Below are 21,290 nucleotides of genomic sequence, written 5' to 3' on the forward strand. Positions count from 1 at the left end.
GCCGCCCTCGAAAATCGTCAATCGAAATCTCCAGCCAGATAAAAAATAAAAACAGTAATTAGTCTGTGCGATGACCAGCACCGGCGCCGCCTGAGCCCAAAAGGGCTAAACTACAAAAAAAAAAAAAAAAAAAAAAAACAACAACAAACAACAAACAACAAAATCAACAAAATAAAAAAAGGGAAATTGACCAGGACATGTGTGGAAGGAATGGCAAATCCTTCTGCACCAACGATGGAAACTGAAGTGTGGTAGGCATACCGCCGACTACACCAACGAAGGAAGCATATGAGTGCGGAAGGCAGCCCGCCCTCTGCACCGTCGTGGGAGGCACCTGCTCCTGCTGAGCAAAGGGACGCACCAACATTACAAGAGGCCCTCGAATTGTGTCCCAACGATGGACCTCGCCCCCTCACAATAGCTGAGTACAGGGCACGACAGGAGTCCAGCAAACCCATCCACAAAAGAAAAAGGAGTGGAAAAAGGGTAAAACTCCTGCAACAGCGACGATTATTGAAGGACTACAAGAAAATAGCAACAACTCCACAGGAGAAGGAAACGCATGACCTAAACATCAAAGAACTGGACAGAATACTTTGTAACCGAGCAAAGTAACGCAACAAGGGCTGCATTTATGCCAATGCCTAAGTTGCCTTTAATTATAAACTTCTAAACCCGAGCCGATGCGCGAAAGCGCTGCTCGAAAAATACTAACCACTGTTAGGCTATATACTAACAACATATAACTGATATTGGTTTATATAGAGCAAAATATTGTAAATCAGTTATATGAATATTAACACAAATTTTTTTTCTTCCAATTTTCAATATTAATAAAATAAAATTTATGCGATTATGCCACAAGATTTAATCAACCAGATTTGAATAACTAAATTCCTACATTTTTGTTTTATGACACTTTTTTTTTTGCTCTGCGTGCTCCTCAGACTTTAAAAGCTAGACAGAAATATTTACGTATATTCACATAAAATCTTTTCATATGAATGAATAACAATAGAATAGATAAATTCTCTCATATTAATTATAATAATACCGATATATTAGAAGTGAATCTACCCAAAATGGGAATCGTAGACGTTAAGTCAGTGGACTCCACTGCTAACGTTATTAATAAAGTAGAATCAAACAATATTGACCTATATTGGGTACATTTACTCTTAATAATAATCATTGTCATCTTGAGTGCAAGTTTTATTACCAAAATATACAAATTGCACTATAAATGTTTAAAGAAGAAATATTTAAGTAGAGCACACTATCTAGATAAGATATAAAAAAAAAAGAGAAGAAAATTTTCCTTTTCAAAAGATTAGAGTGTTCAATTTAATACCCTTATATATATAAAAAAAAAAAAAAATTTTTTAATTATTTTTGCTTAAATTATGGCATTTAACACGATAGAATTGGATAGATGTCTTGAGGAAATAACTACTAAAGATCCAGAATTTAGAATGCGTGCATTAAATATTCTCCATTGCCATAAAAACTTCATTACAATCACTGAGTTCGAATATATTTATATGGAAAAGTACAATTTGGAATTTAGCCTTTTAATTGCTTACAATAAAAAAACAAATCCTAAATACTTTGCCATACGTCTCAGTAAAAGAGATCGTGGATTACCATTCTATACTCGGTGAAACCACGGTCCTTATGGTAAAATTACATAGATAATATTGCCATGGAATGGAACGATTTGTATGCGAAATTGAACAAAATAAAAACAGAGTTCGATAAATCTTACAAATCCCTTAATCAAAACAGACCGATTCAAGGGAGCACAATAAAAAAACACGCAGAAATACTAGTAAATTGTTTTAACGAGGCGCGCATATTAATACATGGGCAACGTGGAAAATTAAATGACGACCATTGGTCAAGGGTATCAAGATTTTTGCAAAGGCTCAGAGAAAACCTAATATTGATAAAAGAAAAATTCAATTTGGATATCTCTGTACCTACCATTCTTAATACCGCAATAACAGTTGAAACCGATGAAGAATCAACATTGGAAGAGTGAACTGGTTTAGATCAAACGGAGCAAGAAAATTTTAACGCGGAAATTAAGGAAGAAGATTTAAATAATCTTACTATCCCAGCCGTTTTATTATCAAACGCAGATAATAAAACAGATTCAGAATCAGACTCAAGCGCAAACATAACTAAGAACAATAATTTCGAAATGGCGCAAACTAATATCGACTTCATTAACACTGCATCAAAGCTTATACCAGTTTTCGATGGTAAAGCAGAAAACTTAACCAGTTTCATTGATGCATTGCATATTATAGAGTCAATAAAAGGCGAACACGAAAGTCTAGCCGTCTCTATAATAAAGACAAAACGAAAGGGCGTAGCAAGAAATCTAATTGGAAACGAAACAACGGTAGGTGAAGTCATTGCCAAGTTAAAAAGCAACGTCAAAGGCGAAACTGTAGAGGTATTGTCAGCAAAGCTAATGAACCTACAGCAACGAAATAAAACTGCTAATCAATATACATCAGAAATTGAGCAGATGACGAAGGCTTTAGAAAGTGCATACATAACAGACGGCTTAACACTAGAACTAGCAAGAAGTTATTCCACACAGCACGCAGTAAAAGCAATGACTAAAAACTGCACAATTGATAAGGTAAAACTTATCATGCAAGCCGGCAACTTCAACACAATGAACGAAGCAGTTTCAAAATTCGTAAACAGTTGCACAGAAGCAACTGGACAACCAAATTCGGTCCTCTACTACAACAATTATACACAGCGCGGCGGAAACCGCGGACGTGGAAGTTATAGAGGAAATTTTCGTGGTCGTGGTAACAATTATGGTTACTACAACAATATCAACCAAAACAATGTTCGCGGCAACTACAGAGGAAACTCAAGGGGCCGTGGCAACTCGAACGGAGGCTACAATAACAACAATACAGGCAATGTAAGAGTAGCCAATGAAACCTCGGGAAACTCCGAAACCCCTTTAAATGTTCAACAGTAGAAAAAGTAACGGTCCATACTATTAATCTCAGTCAGAATATATTCGTCTCATTCACCCATGTGACTACTGGAAAAGAACTTGTCTTTTTGGTAGACACAGGTGCCGAAATCTCTATAGTAAAAGAAAATTCAGATATATTTCAAAACGTACAAAATAATAAAATAATAGATATACGGGGAATAAGCCAGGAAATTACAAAATCCAAAGGCTTAACATCAATTGAAATACAGACTACCAAGTACATAATTCCACACGATTTTCATATCGTAGACTTACACTTAGCCGTCCCTTGTGATGGCATTTTAGGAATTGATTTTATTAAAAAATACAACTGTCAATTAGATTTTCAGCCATCTGAAGATTGGCTTATAATAAGACCAAACAATTTAAAATTTCCAATTTATGTTCCAATAGAATACAGTTCTGGCAATAACTCAATTCTTCTGCCAGCAAGATCACAAGTCATTAGAAAAATAAAATTAAATTCAAAAGAAGACAGTGTATTAATTCCAACTCAAGAAATTGAGCAAGGAATTTATATAGCAAGTACAATAGCTACAACACAAAATGCCTTCATAAGACTACTGAATACAACAAGCGAAGATAAAGTGGTCAGTGCAAACAATTTAAAATTCGAATCACTATTGAACTATGAAGTAGTTGAAGGAAACAAAGAAAATAGAGAAAAGTCTGTATTATCCCAATTGTCAGAAAATTTTCCCCCACAATTCAAATCCCAACTCACAAATTTATGTAAAAATATAATGACATATTCGGATTAGAATCCGAACCAATTAGCACAAATAATTTCTACAAAAACTGAGATTGAAAGATGATGAACCCGTTTACATAAAAAACTATAGAAGCCCACATGGTCAGGTGAACGAAATTCAAAAGCAAGTCGGAAAACTAATCACCGACGGGATAGTCGAACCATCAGTATCGGAATACAATAGCCCATTATTGCTTGTCCCTAAAAAATCAGCTCCAGGTTCCGAAGAAAAAAAGTGGCGATTAGTAATTGACTATCGTCAGATTAATAAAAAATTATTGTCCGATAAATTTCCACTCCCTAGAATTGATGATATTTTAGACCAACTAGGTCGAGCAAAATACTTTTCATGTCTTGATTTAATGTCAGGATTTCATCAAATAGAACTTGAAAAAAGCTCAAGGGACATAACTTCCTTTTCAACGAGCAATGGCTCGTATCGATTCACACGATTACCTTTGGCTTAAAAATAGCGCCAAATTCATTTCAGAGAATGATGACTATTGCATTCTCTGGACTTGAACCTTCACAAGCATTCCTTTATATGGATGACTTAATAGTTATAGGTTGCTCCGAAAAACATATGCTTAAAAACTTAACAGACGTTTTTGAGAAATGTAGGAAATACAACCTAAAGTTACATCCACAAAAATTTTCATTCTTTATGCACGAGGTGACTTTTCTAGGTCATAAGTGCACAGATAAAGGAACACTTCCAAACGACAAGAAATATGACGTCATACTGAATTATCCAGCCCCACTCAGCGCAAGACGTTTTGTAGCATTCTGCAATTACTACAGAAGATTCATAAAAAATTTCGCCGATTATTCACGGCACATAACACGATTATGTAAAAAGAATGTTCCTTTTGAATGGACATCTGAATGCCAAAACGCATTCGAACATTTAAAAACAAAACTTATGGAACCTACTTTGCTACAATATCCAGATTTTAGTAAAGAATTTTGTATAATTACTGATGCAAGTAAGCAAGCATGTGGAGCGGTTTTAACTCAAAACCATAACGGACTCCAACTCCCCATTGCATATGCATCAAGAGCTTTTACCAAGGAAGAAAGTAATAAGTGTACTACCGAGCAGGAACTAGCTGCAATACATTGGGCAATATTACATTTTCGACCATACATTTATGGCAAACATTTCATTATCAAAACCGATCACAGACCGTTAACATACTTGTTCTCAATGACTAACCCAAGTTCCAAACTGACACGTATGAGGCTAGAATTAGAAGAATATAACTTCACAGTTGAATATTTAAAGGGAAAAGACAATTACGTAGCTGATGCGTTATCAAGAATAACCATAAAAGAACTACAAAGTATAACCGGAAATATACATAAAGTCACTACAAGAAATCAAAGTAGACAGATATCCTGCGCAGGAGAAAAAGAAATAGACTTGCCTAGGCAATCTATAGAAAAAGCTTCAAAGCCCAACGTATACGGAGTCATAAACAATGACGAAGTACGTAAAGTAGTGACCTTGCATGTAAAAAATATGCTATGTTTATTAAAACATGGAAAAAAAGTTACTGCAAGATATGATGTTAGCGATTTATATACCAATGGAGTCCTTGACTTAGGTCAGTTTTTCCAAAGGCTTGAGAAGCAAGCCGGAATACATCAAATCAGCCAACTCAAAGTGGCACCGTGGGAAAATATCTTTGAATACGTTTCAATAGATAATTTAAGGAAATGGGCAATAAAACATTAAAATCATTGAGAGTAGCGCTACTCGGCCCGGTGACCCTAATAAATTCTGAAAAAGAAAAAGAAGCAATTATGTCTACATACCATGATGAACCAATTCAAGGAGGTCATACTGGCATTTCTAAAACCTTGGCCAAGGTCAAAAGACATTACTTTTGGAAAGGAATGACTCGATATATTACAGAGTACGTACGAAAATGTCTAAAATGTCAAAAAGCGAAAATAATCACGCATACGAAGACCCCATTAACAATTACGGAAACACCGCAAACAGCTTTTGACAGGGTAATCGTGGACACGATCGGTCCACTACCTAAGTCTGAACAAGGGAATGAATACGCAGTTACTTTAATCTGCGATTTAACAAAATACCTTGTAGCAATACCAATTCAAAATAAAAGTGCAAAAACAATAGCAAAAGCTATATTCGAAGATTTTATTCTGAAGTACGGTCCAATGAAGACGTTCATTACGGACATGGGAACGGAATATAAAAATTCAATAATTGAAGATTTATGTAAAAATTTAAATATCAAAAACATAAATTCTACTGCACACCATCACCAGACTGTCGGAACAGTGGAGCGAAGCCACAGAACACTTAACGAGTTCATACGCTCATACATCTCAGTTGATAAAACAGATTGGGATGTATGGCTACAATACTTCGTATACTGCTTTAACACAACACCCTCTATGGCACATAATTATTGTCCATATGAACTAGTTTTTGGGAAAACTCCAAACTTATCAAAACATTTCAATAGCATAGATAGAATAGAACCATTATATAATATAGAAGATTATGCTAAGGAATCTAAATTTAGATTAGAACAGGCATATAAAAGAGCCAGAATAATGCTAGAAACTAATAAACAAAAACAAAAAGATAGATACGACAAAAATAGTTTAGACTTTGAATTAAAAATAGGAGACCAGGTTTTATTAAAAAATGAAACTGGCCATAAGCTAGACTTTAAATATTCAGGACCATATATAGTAAAGAAGATAGAATCCAATAATAATATAACTATTTTAAATGCGAAAAATAAAACACAGACAGTTCATAAAGATAGATTAAAAATTTTTATAGAATAGATTTTGTAGGATGGCCATTCATAAGAAAAAAAAAAAAAAAAAATAAAATAACAAAAATTTTCTCTTCAAAAAAAAAAAAAAAAAAAAAAATTTATTACCTTACTATAATAAAAATATAGGAATACAAATATACAATACATTTTATAATAAATAATAAGAAATAGTCGCATAAATTTTCAAAGTTTCAACTTCACTAAGTTTTCCAATATTTACTATATTAAACAAAAAAAAATAATAATAATAATAACAAAAAAAAAAGAGTTTTATTAATTTGCTAATTTTTATAAACATATATATATATATATACCTAACACAATAACTAACAAAATAACTCCATAGATTACGTTATTTTTCAAAAGGAGGGAGATGTAGTATGCTCATATATTGGGTACACACTGTACCGCTTATATCACTATAACATTGTAGCATTTGTTTATGTCCGAATATTCCCAGCACTTCAAGTGCAAAGCAATTCGACCCACACAACAATGTTATGCACATCCTAAATGCTGAGTCGGCATGTCTGCATGCGCGGCCGACCATTCGGTTACCATGTGAGCATAACACTCTCCCTCTCATGCGCGGCCGCTGCTTGCGCCGCCTAAATACACTTACGTATACATTAACATATATATTGAGATACATAAGCGTTGGCCGCGGCGCTGCTCGTGCAGCTATATGAATTGTAAGCCAAGCCAACGGTAGTCTTAAGTGAGCATTCGAGAAATGAGTCCCGATCTAAACGGACGATATAATAAAGAACAATATATCTTATAACATTACAGTACATTTTTTTCTTGTGGTTATAAAACAAGGTCTAACATACATACACCCAACAATACAATATATTCGTGGTGGTAAAGCTGTGGTGGCTGTCAACTTATTTCTTTCGATCCTTGAGATAAGTTCCATTTTTAATAGTTTGTCCACTATTTCGTTATTTTTTGTTTGTTGTCTAGAGGTGGGGTCTTTCCTTAATGTCTTGTATGTGTTCATATCCTTTAATATGTCCTTCATTTTTTGGTTGTAGTCATCTTTGTTTATAGCTACCGTCTTGTTACCTTTGTCTGAGGTCAATATTAAAATGTCGTCATTTTCTTTAAGAAATCTCCTTGTTTGTCTCACTGTTTCTAGTATTGCACGATCAAATGCACTTTCTTTGTTTGATGTTTTGTGGTCTTTGATAGTTTCCGTTTTGTAGTTCATCCGTATGTCTGTAGGTGTTTTTATGATATGTAGCATTTCTATGGTGAATCGTTTGGCATAGTGTTGTTCTTGTGATAAAGGACTCGACTCTTCGAAGTTCGGTGAGTGATTACTCTTGGCACAGTGGGACATGAGTGCTGTTTTTTGTGCGCTCGTATGATGTCTAGCTTTGAAGTCCGATTTATGTTGTGCTAGTCTAGTTTTGAATTTAGATTTTGTTGTTCCTATATATATCATGTTTCATATTTCGTTGTTTTTGCCGTTGCACGGTATTTTATATATTACGTATTTTTTGTCAATTTCATTTATCTTTGATTCTGTTCTGTTGTATATAGATTTTAATGTGTGGTCCGGTTTATGTGCGATACTTATGTTTTCTTTGTCGTAGCATTCCGATTTCGCTACGCGTATGTAATTGACATATATTTTTTGTTTTTATTGTTTTTAACGCTATTTTGTTTTGTTGTTTTGTGTTCCGATAATAATGTTTTTATTATGTGTTTTGGGAAATCATTGTCTGTCAAAATTGATTTTATCTCCTGGGTCGTCTCTTCGTGGTAATCCGTGTCTGAAATTTTGAGCATTCTATGTATACAGCTTCTAGCTGTATTTATTATCATTTGTTTTGGGTGTTTGAAGTTGAAATTGATGATTCGTCCGGACGCAATTGGTTTCTTGTACCATTTTAATTTTAATCAATTTCCACGTCTAATTATCACTGAGTCCAAATAAGGTAATTGGTCGTTTTCTTCTAGTTCCATTGTAAATTTTATATTATTGGTGAAAGAGTTGAGCATGGTCAGTGTAGTTTTTTTGTCATCCTCTTGAATGATTGTGAACAGGTCATCTACGTATTTTGTCAGTAATCTTGGAGGTCGTCTTAATTTTTCTAACGTGTTGTCCAGGAGAGTTTCCATTACAATATCTGCAATGACCGGCGAGGCTGGCGATCCCATAGGCATTCCTTTTAATTGTGTGTACAAATTGTTTTCAAATTTGAAATATCTGATTTCTTGAATACAAAATTTTATTATGTCCATAAATATTGTTTGCGGTATTTTACTGTGTTTTTGTATTATTGTCCTTTTGTTTTTAATTATATCCAGGGCTAGATCTGTCGGTATACTCGGAAATAATGAAATTACGTCAAATGAAATTAATCTTTCATCGTCGCCAATATATGTGTTGTTGATATTTTCGTTGAATTCTTCTGAATTTTTTATGTTGTATTTGGAGTCTATTGTTATGTTTTTAATATGTCAATTATGTATTTGCATAGTGCATAGGATGGTGATCCGATGGAGGAGCAGATTGGTCGTAGAGGGGTTCCTTCTTTATGAATTTTGGGTAGTCCATATATTCGTGGTGGTAAAGCTGTGGTGGTTGTCAACTTATTTCTTTCGATCCTTGAGACAAGTTCCATTTTTAATAGTTTGTCCACTATTTCGTTATTTTTTGTTTGTTGTCTAGAGGTGGGGTCTTTCCTTAATGTCCTGTATGTGTTCATATCCTTTAATATGTCCTTCATTTTTTGGTTGCAGTCATCTTTGTTCATAGCTACCGTCTTGTTACCTTTGTCTGAGGTCAATATTAAAATGTCGTCATTTTCGTTAAGAAATCTCCTTGTTTGTCCCACTGTATCTAGTATTGCACGATCAAATGCACTTTCTTTGTTTGATGTTTTGTGGTCTCTGATAAGCAAAGAGTATTGGGTTCGCGCCTCTTCTTGTTTCTCTTTGTCAATAATAGTTTTGAGGATTTCCTCTCCGTCCGCAATGTATTTTAAGAGAGGAAATTTCTTCTTCTCATTTGGAGCGCGAACTTTGGACCCTTCGCCAAAAGTGATTTTATTGCTGGCGGGAATTCGGTGTCCGTTTTGTTTACAAACCAATTAGCTGTTTTTTTGTTGTCTGTTAGAACTTTGCTCCGTTCCATCTGCAGTCTTTCTAGTTTCCTTATTTGTCTCATTTTGGTTGTTTTTGTTAGTTTTTTGGTAATGTTCTGCTCGCTCTCCATAAATGATGTGAAGTCGTTCGGGTCTAACTTTTTCCTGAAGAATAGGGTTTAGGTTTTGAATCTTCGTTGCTACCGGTTTATTTTTCCGAATTTTACTTATTTCGTCCCTGAATTCGTGAAATTGGATTGCTTCAACAGTTTTTCAAAAGCGAAATCCAGTTCTCTTGCCGATTTTCAAAGGTCTTCGACACCTTTCTGCACCTTTAAATAAAACGGAAAACCCACACGAACCCTCTCAGAAGCTTCAGGTGCGACGAAAAGGACTCTATTTTCTGAAGCAAATAATTTGGCTCTGGGCTGACTACAGAGCTAGTGCCGATTTGCGCAGCTCCATCGACACTACATCAGCCGGCAGTTTGAAATGTCTATTTACAGGCCAATTATTTTCTGAGTCTAGCAAGAACGAAGGCCCACCGAACCAAATGGGCGTTGTAAGCTCCTCTACGTCACATCCTCGGCATACTATGTCTGCTGGGTTGACTTTCGTGGGAACGTGCTTTCTCCGACCACTCCTGAATTGTTGCAACCCGGTTTCGAAACAAAAACCGATAACGACGAGGGATGGGTTTTGATCCAGTGTAAAGTGATCTCGGAGTCTGTCCACAGGAAAACATTCTCAATGGGACAATCTAGCAATGGCCGACACGATCTGCTAAAAGGTTAGCTGCACACAGCTCAAGGCGAGGCAAAGTTTTCGTCTTGGGGGGAGTTACTTTCGATTTGGCGGTCAATAAAGACACTTTCAAACCTTCAGCAGTTTGAGTACGAACGTAGATGCACGCTCCATACGCTCGCATGGAAACAACAGCGAAACCATGTATTTGAATCGGAACTTGTGGATCTGTGTTGAAAAATCGCGTTACTCTAGTTTTCGGCAGCTGCAGAAGCGTTGCTTTAAACGTCTCGTCCCAATCTAATTTTCGAAGCCACAGTTGCTGAGATGATGAGTTGCTTGCGCCATCTTTCCTAGCCGCATTAAACACCGAATCGCCAAAAAGGGTGCTGGGTTAGTTCCATATATAACGGTGTTTAACATATAGATTTTCAGGGACTCGGAAGCGTCACGTTTCCATACTATGAGCTGGAAGTTTCGGTCAGCTTCGTCCACCATCACTTGGCGATACATCTTTTTGACGTCGGCCTCAAGGGAAAGCTTATCTTCTTCAGCTAAGGGTCCTTTGAAAATTTCCTTTCCAGCGACAAAAATCTACGTTTCGCAACTTCGTATGATGAACCAAGAGTATTTGGGTCAGATTTGAATGGACTTTAGCCTTGGACGGCAATTCCTCCACAGACCAAAATTTCTGCAGGGCTGTGTCAATTGACTCCAATGCTTCTTCTTGACAGCTGAGATGTACCAGCCTTTACATTATTTTCAGAGGCACACCTCCCTGACGATATCCAGCCGAGAACTGTCTTTTGTAAGAAGGGGAGTTCAGGCCACTGCTTTATCTGGTCAATAGATAAAAGTTCAAAGAATGTATCAGCGCCGATAAGCATATCTATTATTCTGCCAACTGAATATTTTCAGGCACCCTCCACCCGTTGGTGTTTAACGCTTGATACGGATGATAACCAGAAATATTTTTCATGATCCAAAAGTCGGACGACAGCTGGCTGTTCCTTACTCGTCACTTCACAATCGTGTGTAGTTTTTTTGTGGCTTGCACACGTCCTCTCTTGTAGTTTTGAGCTTCTGAGCGAGCTCATCGGTCACAAAATTTATTTGTGAAACAGAGTCGAGCAAGGAGTCATACAAGGCTGTGACCGTGTCGATGAGGGTTCTCAAGGCTGTAGCTGAAGGCTGGGAAATTTTTTGCAAATTAATAAGTGTCGAAATGTTGTCAAAAAAAATAAGACAATCATTATCGTACACCCGCTTCAGGCTAGCAAGGGCTTTGGGATAATTTTCCGCAGTGACTTGAAAGGCTTAACTGTTCCTAAGCGTCTCCAGCTAAACACGAAATTAAATGATTGATTTTTTCAATATCGCGTAAAGTGTCATCTTTGTCAACGAAAGTTTCGAAAAGGCTTATAAAATTTTTAAACTCGGAGTGTTTTCCGCTAAAAGTTGGAAGAGCAACGCTCGAGCTAATACAAACTCGCCACTCATTACAGGTCTGCGAAGGAAGCGCAGTTTCCAATCTGATGTTCAGCTGAGTTGCAATACGTATTGAACAGAGTCGTTCCTGGCGGCGACAAACGAAAATCTCCTATTTTTATTCTTCTTAGGGTTAGATTGGGTCTGCTGAACAGTTTTAGGCTTGGAAGCCTCTTCCGCTACCATGTGTTGGTATCGCCTGTTGAGGGCCGCCTCACATTCGCTCCAAAGTGGAAGCGAAGTATAATCTAACTGTTCTTCCCATTTTCTTTTAGTTCCTGCATCGACCTTGCTCATTACCAGATGTATTAAAATAGCATTAGTAATGCGTCTATCATCCTCAATAGACAGCAAGGAGTCATACAAGGCTGTGACCGTGTCGAGGAGGGTTCTCAAGGCTGTAGCTGAAGGCTGGGAAATTTTTTGCAAATTAATAAGTGTCGAAATGTTGTCAAAAAAAATAAGACAATCATTATCGTACACCCGCTTCAGGCTAGCAAGGGCTTTGGGATAATTTTCCGCAGTGACTTGGAAGGCCCTAACTGTTCCTAAAGCGTCTCCAGCTAAACACGAAATTAAATGATTGAATTTTTCAATATCGTGTAAAGTGTCATCTTTGTCAACGAAAGTTTCGAAAAGGCTTATAAATTTTTAAATTCGGAGTGTTTTCCGCTAAAAGTTGGGAGAGCAACGCTCGGCAGACGGCATTGAGGCGGGCGATTTGCTGGCGGCGCGGATTTCTCGATATTATTTTGTTTGCACTTATTTAAAATCGAAATCAGCAATGACTTTGTCAATACGGCCCTCTCTTCCAACTATTTCACTTCACACTCTCCTCGTTTATAAATTTCATTTCTATTTAGTTTGCAAAAGTGAAGCATTTTCAATGTGCGTATCTAGAATCTCTAATCGACAGGCTCAACCAGATTCACAGATAATTTAGCTTCTTTGAACTGGCGATACGTTCGGTTATTACTTTTCATGCAAAAATCTCGTTGGTGTTTAAGCTTTTCAATATCCTTGGTTGCCATTACGTTTGTTTGTATTTATTTTCTTGGTATCGAAGATGTGTTAAATATTTATTTTTATTAATATTATTTATTTGTTAAATAATCTAAAAACCCCAACGAGTAATATTCCGATCGCACGCACTGTAGGGGAGCTAAGTGCAGAGAGAAGTACATCAAAAAATATCTAAATAGGGTTTTTATATTTTTTTATATAAACCCTGCGACAGTAACATACCGCACGCACGCAGTGTAGGTTAGCTTACGCTCAAGCCCAAGCATACCGAAAAAACGAACAAACGTTTAAGCAGACCGAAAATTGCACTGCTGCAGCGATCGAGAACGAAAAGAACCAAAGATAACTCGAAATAACGGCCGCGGTGTCGGTGTGCTTGTGTATGTGTACGCGGCTAGCGGCTATTCCTAGGCAAATGCTAACGGATAATAATACACTGACCGATAACGAAGGGTAACGAATATATAAGCCTGATGCCGAAAGACCCGGAAAAATTCTGGAGAGTGCAGGAAAATTGCAATAAGCGCGGGAAAATTCTGAAAAGCGCGGGAAAATGTTCAGACAAACTGCGACGAAAGTTTTTGCCGCTAATTTTTGAGAACTAGACTTTTCACAATTCGCACTTTTTTCCAGCTGTTTTACTTATACCCTAAATTGGTGCTCACTAAGGGATTCACAAATAATTCGTAATATATTATGTTTATTGCTGAATTTTGGTTCTTAGTACATGCAAATTTTTATTTCTTGGTTAGAATGCTTACTATCTACCGATTTTTACACGAATGCAAAAAGTTGAAAGATGGGCCAAAACACAATTTACGAAACGCCACAGATTAACTTTCACCTTTTAGCACCCTAAGCCTGGTTGGCCGACTCGACAATTGCAACTTCCTTTTTAAATCCATGTTCCTGCTGAAGCAGCAAGTTAAAAAATTAAAGTTGCAGCGGCGATGAAGAACGGCTTGGGTAACAACCAAAGGAACGGTAGAAAAGTTCCAGCGACGAAATTTATTTTGGAAAATTAAACTTGTTAATTTTTTAGCCGAACCGACACGAATAATTTGCTTGTGTATATTTGTTGGTAATTTTTATAGTTTTTCACCGAAAAAAATTGGTAAACAAATAGCGAACTCTACTGCGATCAGGTCGGGGTCACCATGAAAATTTAATACTAGTTTGTATTAACGAACGCGAAACTTGTGTGACTGCAGTGGGATTCGGATAATTTATTTGCGATAATAACTTGTGTAAAACTTGTGCGAAAATGCGACGTCGAAGGGAGTGGTTTCGATGAAGTTCTAATGATCACTTAATTTAATGTTCCAATAGTTTCTCTTAGAACCTAACTTATGCTAAGGTGGCGAAAGACGGGGCGAATTCGCAAGAGCGAACGGACGGAAGCTTTATTGGCTCCCGCTCTCGCCCTACAGCTAGTGACTTCAATAAACGCGCCAAGTGCGCAAACATATACATATCGAGATACAGATTACTAAACCCATCTATTGTTCAAATATTGGATGACGTTTTACTTGACCTTGTATGTTTAATACACCTAATCTTGCCGGCCCTTGGCAGAATGTTCAGAAGAACACAAATATTCTTAAAGTATACAATTTTATGAGCTCTGGGTATGTCATGTTAATCGTTCTAGAGCCATAATTTACGATCTGTTAAAAACAAGACATGGGTGCAGTTCTAAGCACGAGTAATATGTAAGTGCAGGCCACTTGAGATGCCTAATATAAGATGTGTCTCACACCGTGAACCTCCTGTGCGGGGGACAAAAGATAAGTCTCCCGCTCAGGCAAGCAGATGCGGTCTCTGCGTAGGTCATAGATAAAACTAGAATAAGAATGTATGAAACAATATTTGAAACAATAAAACAGTTTTTTAGTTCAGAACTCAAAGTAGAAGGTTGTTTCAATTAGTTGGCATCCCTGTCACCTATAATGTCATTGATTTTTGTTTTTTATTGCTTCCATGCTATTTACCGGATTTTAAAATTAAATGTCTTGCTTATTATATGTCTATATCCTTGCAGAAGCCAATCATTCAAAGAAGATGATGGGACCTGGAAAGGTAATGATGATGGAAAAGTTGTAAATAATCAGCCGCAAAGAGTCATGGATGATAGAAATGGAATGATGGCGCAAGCAGGATATATTGGCAGGTAACGTTATTAGACTTTTATACATCCAGGTACAGCGCGTTTAACACCTTTCGCATAACTAGCAAGGCACTTTGCTGCGATCTTTTCCCTTTGAACCTTCCTCCGTGCCAGTAATTCGATCATCAAGTCCCAACAGTCTTTAAAAGTTGTACTCTGTATGATAAAGTTAAAATATAGAAGAATAGCCGCAATAAGTTTAATTTATTTCTTGCTGAAATTTAGAAAAAAAGAAATTTAAAATTTCAAGAATTTTAAAGGAGGGCTAGCCTCGGCAAAAAATGGCTATTTCTTTGACGAAAGAAAGGAAAACAAAAGAAAAACGAGACCAGCAAAGACTAAAGTAAGAGAAAATAAGAAAAAACGCTATAGTCAAGAGTTCTGATAATAAGATTACTCAGCCAACAAACATACATACATGACATGAAATACATCTTGACTTTCATATGGGGAAACATACAGACATGGCTAAATCGGCCCGGCTAATAATCCTGATCAAAATACACTATTAGGTTTCAGTAAATATTTTTCCATTATTTTTAATTTCTATTGTTATTTTTCTGTATTATCTACAAACCACGTCGTTTTCTCCATAATTGAACCACTTATGTTTCGAACATTTTGGTATTCGTTAGCGGACACACTCAAAAAATGTTCAGCCTTGACTTTTGAAAAACAGCGTTGAAATTTGTTTCTAGAATATGGGGCGAATACGACTTAGGTTATATAAAATCCTATATTGACAAAATTGTGCATGTGGTAAATTTGGTCTAACTAGTAAAAGCGTCCGGACACTAAACTTTAGTGTTGGAGGCCCAGAGTTCAAATCATCGACGTGGTGACTTCCAAAATAAAACTTGTTTTATAAAAGTTACTCGGAGAGTAAAAGGGAATAATTCAATCGTTGAAAAGTGTGTAACAGGTAGAAAGAAGCGTTTCTAACCCAATAAAGTCTTTATGTTCTTGACCAGAATCAACGGAGAATTCAATCTAGCCATGTTCGTCTGTCTGTCCGTAGGTCCGTCCGTATGAACGTCGAGATCTCGGAAATAATTAAAACTAGAGATTTGGGATTTGGTCAATCTTAAGCAGTGCTCTTTACACGCTCTTATCTAGTGTGTGTAAACAGATTAATATTTTATATATTTGGGGGAAATATTTTGTTTGAAATTTTTTAGCTGAGTAACGGGTATCTAATATTCGGAAAACTCGACTATAGAGTTCATTCTTGTTTTATTTATTTTTTAAAGTTTGTGTTTTTATACCCTTGTTTCCAAGGGTATTATAATTTCAGTCAGAAGTTTGCCGTGCAGTGAAGGAGACTTTTCCGACCCTATAAAGTATGTATATTCTTGATCAACATCACTAGGAGAGTCGATCTAACCATGTCCGTCTGTCCGTCCGTCTGTCCGCCCATTTCTACGCACACTAGTCTCTCAGTTTTAAAGCTATCTGCATGAAACTTTCCCAAAAGTTGTCGTTCTATTGTAGGTAGTATATAAGTCATAACGAGCCGGATCGGACGACTATAGCATAAAGCTCCCTATGGAACTTTCGGAATTATAAATAAAATAAAATTATAACTTTGCTGATTTCTAAATTTTTTTTTTAGTTCTTCGACATAAGAAATGGTTAAATATTTCAGAATAACGATTTAAATTTCATCAAAATCGGAAGACTATACATAAAAATCCCATTGGAACAATAAAAATTTAAAAAAAAATTTTTTTAATTTAACTTTTTTATTTTATGTTTTTTTTAAATTTTTTTGACTTATTAATAATTTGACAGTTCAGAATTACGGATTCAATTTTATTAAAATCGGAAAACGATATTATATAGAAACTATCGAATAACTGAGCTGCAAATCGTCATAGCTTCAATGTTTTTAAGCATAAACGCAAGCAAATCATAATTTTAATGTTTTCGAGAATATTTAATTTAATTTAATTTAAACGCACTTGTGCCTAAGATTTTTTTAAATGCACGAAATATTTTACTTCATTTTATGGTTGTTTGCCATACATTTTAGAAAAATATGTTATGTTTTTTGAAAAGGACTTCCTTATAAAATATTACAAAAATAATTTTCTTAAAATATAGGCTAGTCGCTATGCGCAAGGAAACATAAACATTTGCTGCAGAAATTTATTATTTATTTAAAAACAATTTTTTTAGGATTATTTATAGATTTAATCTTACAAGATTGTTTTTGGTCTGGGGATATTTTTTTAAAACTAACTAACGAACCGAACCACGATTTATTTCGAAAACAAACTGGAACCGGATTCGGTTAAAAATTAACTTTTTTACATTTTTTTTTCTATTGTCATATGTTATTTTTTTTTTGAATTGTTTGTTCAAATCATAAGAAATTACCAGCGTAGACAGAATGCTTAAATTTTTTTATAAACCGGGACGAACATTTAAATTGTTTATGTATTTACTCAAATGCTTAACAATTTTCGTTACAAAATTATATAAGTACGATGGTCACGATATTTTATCTCTTACTTCTTTCTTTTGATTTAATCTAACAAGAGTGTTTTTGATTTGGAAAGATTTTTTTTTGCATACGGAATGTGTCCATGTGAACGTAAAGTAAAAAAAACTAGTTTAAATATCTATTTATTTTATAAGACTTAATGTAAAGGTAGACATTCTAACGAAAATCAATGAAAACAAAAATGGCTTTGTTATTTAATTTTAAAAATATATTTTTTCCGGCATATCGAAAAACCGGGTCCTAAGCCGCAACAATATCAATCGTTAAGGTCCGAGCCCCGAACCGAACTTAAGCAAAATTAAAATGGGCTTACCAATAGCAAATACCAGCAATAAAGCAAATAACCATTTTTGCTGTTTCCGGCTTATCTAGTAACATTTTTTGTTTCTTGATTTTGAAGTGCTCGGTCAGGACTTACCGTTCTTAATGCTCAGTGTCTTAAAAATTATTTAAGACGTTGTGAGTGCAGTTCTGGCAGGACCCTGAGCAGTTTTATAAATTTGTTGGCACTTAGCGTAAATCTAATACTAATCCATCTTCGCTATCCTTTGAAAACACGACAGTAAATACAGATCAGACGACAATTTTTTCAAACGACTTATTCTACCTCAGCTCATTACCTCTACCTCAGCTCATTCAATGAACCTAATTTTCTGTCCCACCTTGAACGAAAGTTCTCTGGTATTAGATCTTCAACGTGTTAAGCCAGTTTATTCGCCAGGGCCCACTTCCTCTTAGTTATAAGACATTCTCGCGTACTAATGTGCTCAGATGAGGTTAAATTATGTCTGCAGCATAAAAACATTTTCTGCCAGAAAGTATTAGAATCCGACCCACATCTTAAAAAGTGACTTAGATCTTTGTGGCCGGGATAATCTACTAAATTTAAACGGCTCAAAGTGTAGGGGTATTACTTTAATCGTTTCAACCCGAAATACGTGACTTATACTCCAAGTGACTGCTCTTTGGATAGAATTGCTCTTGTAAACGATCCTGACGTCCTTCTCGACCCAATCCTTGAAGAATTTACGTGGTGCCGTGATTTTAAAAATTAAAATGGGCTTATACTCGCATCTGCTTAAGCTAGGAAAGCTCAACCAAAGATAATTATATAGAAGACTGGTAATAATTTTTAATTGCTAATAGCGTTATTTATTTTATAGATATAACACAACTAAATAAAATAACCCTTTCGGGATCAACGTTGCAAAATAAAAAATAAAAATTAAAAAAAAATACAAAAAAAAAGCAAACTTCGGCAGACCGTTGTTTAGACACCCTTGCAGCAAAAATTAAATGTTCTCAAAAAATATTAAATTTCAATTTATATGCAAAAACATTTAGTTTAGCTGTTTTTAACAATTTCCCGCCAAAAAAAAGCTAGCTGTTCATAAAGTCGTGGAACAAACTTTTTTTGTACGACCTGTCCAACACATAAAGAATTTTTCCAAAACTTTAAAACTTCTTAACATTTTTTGAAACTGACAAAGAGACATTAAAAAATGTTCATTTTGAGATTTATTTTTAATATCTTTTGACCGGAGCATCGGATCGGTTTCAAACAAAAATTCAATTGAGTTAAAAAAGTTGAAATATATGACCAACACGGGCTCAACAGCACTTAAAAAAATTTTACGTATGTCACTTTCGCCGCCCTTTACTCATGAACCAACTAATTATCCTAAAGTGTTGGTATACAATTCCTATTCTTTTAGCGATACCTTTCGGATTGGACGACTTTCACTATTGACGGCAGTACATGTAGTGACGATGCGCAACAAGAGCGTGTGCACTGGAGACCACTTTATATAGCCGCAGAATTGAAAATCTGCTGTGATGGTCCGATCCTAAGAAGTAATACACCAATCGAAAGGTATCGCTAAAAGAATGGATATTGCATACCAAGAAAAATTAATTGGTTCAAGAGAAAGGGCTGTGAAAGTCACATACTAAAAATATTTGTCAGTGTAGCTCTTGGGCCCGGTTTGATAAAACACTCAATTTTTTAAGCATTTTGTTGGAAATACGCGTCGAATGACACCCTATTTTAATATATCCCAAAATGAAAATCTGTTCGAGTATGTATATCAATTTTAAAAAAATATTTTGTGGACTTGTTTTACAATTCTGCAATAAATTTTATTGTGTTGGGCAGATAGTAACCAAAATGTTTGATCTACGAATTTAAAAAAAAGCTTATTTAGCGGGAAATCGCTAAAAATAGCGAAACTTTAGCACGGCTTTAAATTCTTAGCTAGTGAAGCTACAGAAAAGTGATATATGTCATTAAAACTGCAAACCACTCCGCCTTAACCTAATTGGTTTCAATAAAATAGTTATAAAATTATTTAGTTTTTATTTATTTAGTTTATTACTTTTTTGTACATTTTGTAAAATTGTTAAAACCGATCTTTTTTATTTTGAAGGTGAGATCGTCACGACTTTTTTAGCATAAAGCTCCCATTGAAAAAATCGGAAAAACATATGAATTTCTTTTTTCAGATATAGTATTGGCTTATTATTATTATTTCATTAGCTCTATCGTTCTGGCTCTCTACATTAGCGATTACCAAGGCCCGGTAGAGCAGCGTACGAACAGCATCCGGGAATCAGAGGTCTTAATAACTCGAGAACTATTTAAATAAGAGCTCTATTTTTGTGTTTACCGACAGATATGACTGAAACACACACACAGGTCAAAAGCTAAGGTCAACCCGGATTCAGAGTGATGTGACAGACTTACGAGATTGTGGGCGTTAGAGTGAGCGTGGCCCGTTTTGAAATATTCTTACGCTGTGAATAATAAGAATCTGCATTTCAAATCACAAACATCTAGCTTTAATAGTAAAAAAGGCAAATATTTTCCGAAAAATTCTACCGTCTTCTTCTAAATGTTGATTCAACACGGCTATTAAAGATTCTTATTGACACAATAAATTGAGTCAATTCACATGATCAAATGAAATTCACAGTTATCCAATGCGGTTTATTAAAATATATTATACCTTGCACATAATATAATTAGAAAATTAAAAAAAAATCTTAGGTATATGGAAAGCTTGGGTAAAACTAATATAAAACAATCTTTAAAAAGGTGTCAAATAAAACATATGACAACATATATATAACAATTACTTTATTATAAAATTCTGTGAAAAAAATCAATTAAAATCTTTGAAATCTCAAGAAATGACATGTATGTAATCAGGGAATTTAGTTCTTTAAAGTTTAAGCTTAACTTACTGGTAGAGGACTGTTTGTAAATAAAAAAATAATATGCGAGATACTTTTGTTTGGTAGCCATGCTTCAGTGCTTTATAAAATTATTCCAGTTTTAGTCAAATTGGCTGAACGGATGATTACAGTGCAAGTAGATTCACAGAACTTAGTTTATAATTTTGAGATTGATGAATATCACCAAATGGTAGAATTTACTCTTAATAATGGTAATCTAATAAAAGGGTTTGTGATAGAAGTTGACCTTGGATTAGTGCTAACGATGATAGTTGTAAGCTTAAGCCTCTCTAACCAAAAAAGGCATCAAACTGTAGGTATAACTCGATTGTTGAACGCAAGAACTGGAAAGGAAAAGTAGTTGGGTTTTTAAGACTCAGAAGCAGTCTAATGCTAGAGTTCAATGCAGCCACTCAAAAATAT

The 21,290-nt window shown here is 35.3% G+C and overlaps 1 protein-coding gene across 2 annotated transcripts in view; it reads left to right on the top strand.

Annotated features, from left to right (window-relative positions):
* The window catches only part of LOC128264029 (synaptosomal-associated protein 25), a 475,697-nt gene that overhangs the window by 352,631 nt on the left and 101,776 nt on the right, over positions 1-21,290 (top strand). For both annotated transcript variants that reach the window (XM_052999312.1, XM_052999313.1), the window contains exon 6: positions 15,002-15,130. In XM_052999312.1, coding sequence (XP_052855272.1) covers positions 15,002-15,130 — 129 coding nt within the window. The remainder of the gene's footprint in view (positions 1-15,001; positions 15,131-21,290) is intronic.

The sequence above is a fragment of the Drosophila gunungcola genome, unplaced genomic scaffold (assembly GCF_025200985.1).
Source record: "Drosophila gunungcola strain Sukarami unplaced genomic scaffold, Dgunungcola_SK_2 000051F, whole genome shotgun sequence".
In the NCBI taxonomy this organism is placed as follows: Eukaryota; Metazoa; Arthropoda; class Insecta; order Diptera; family Drosophilidae; genus Drosophila; species Drosophila gunungcola.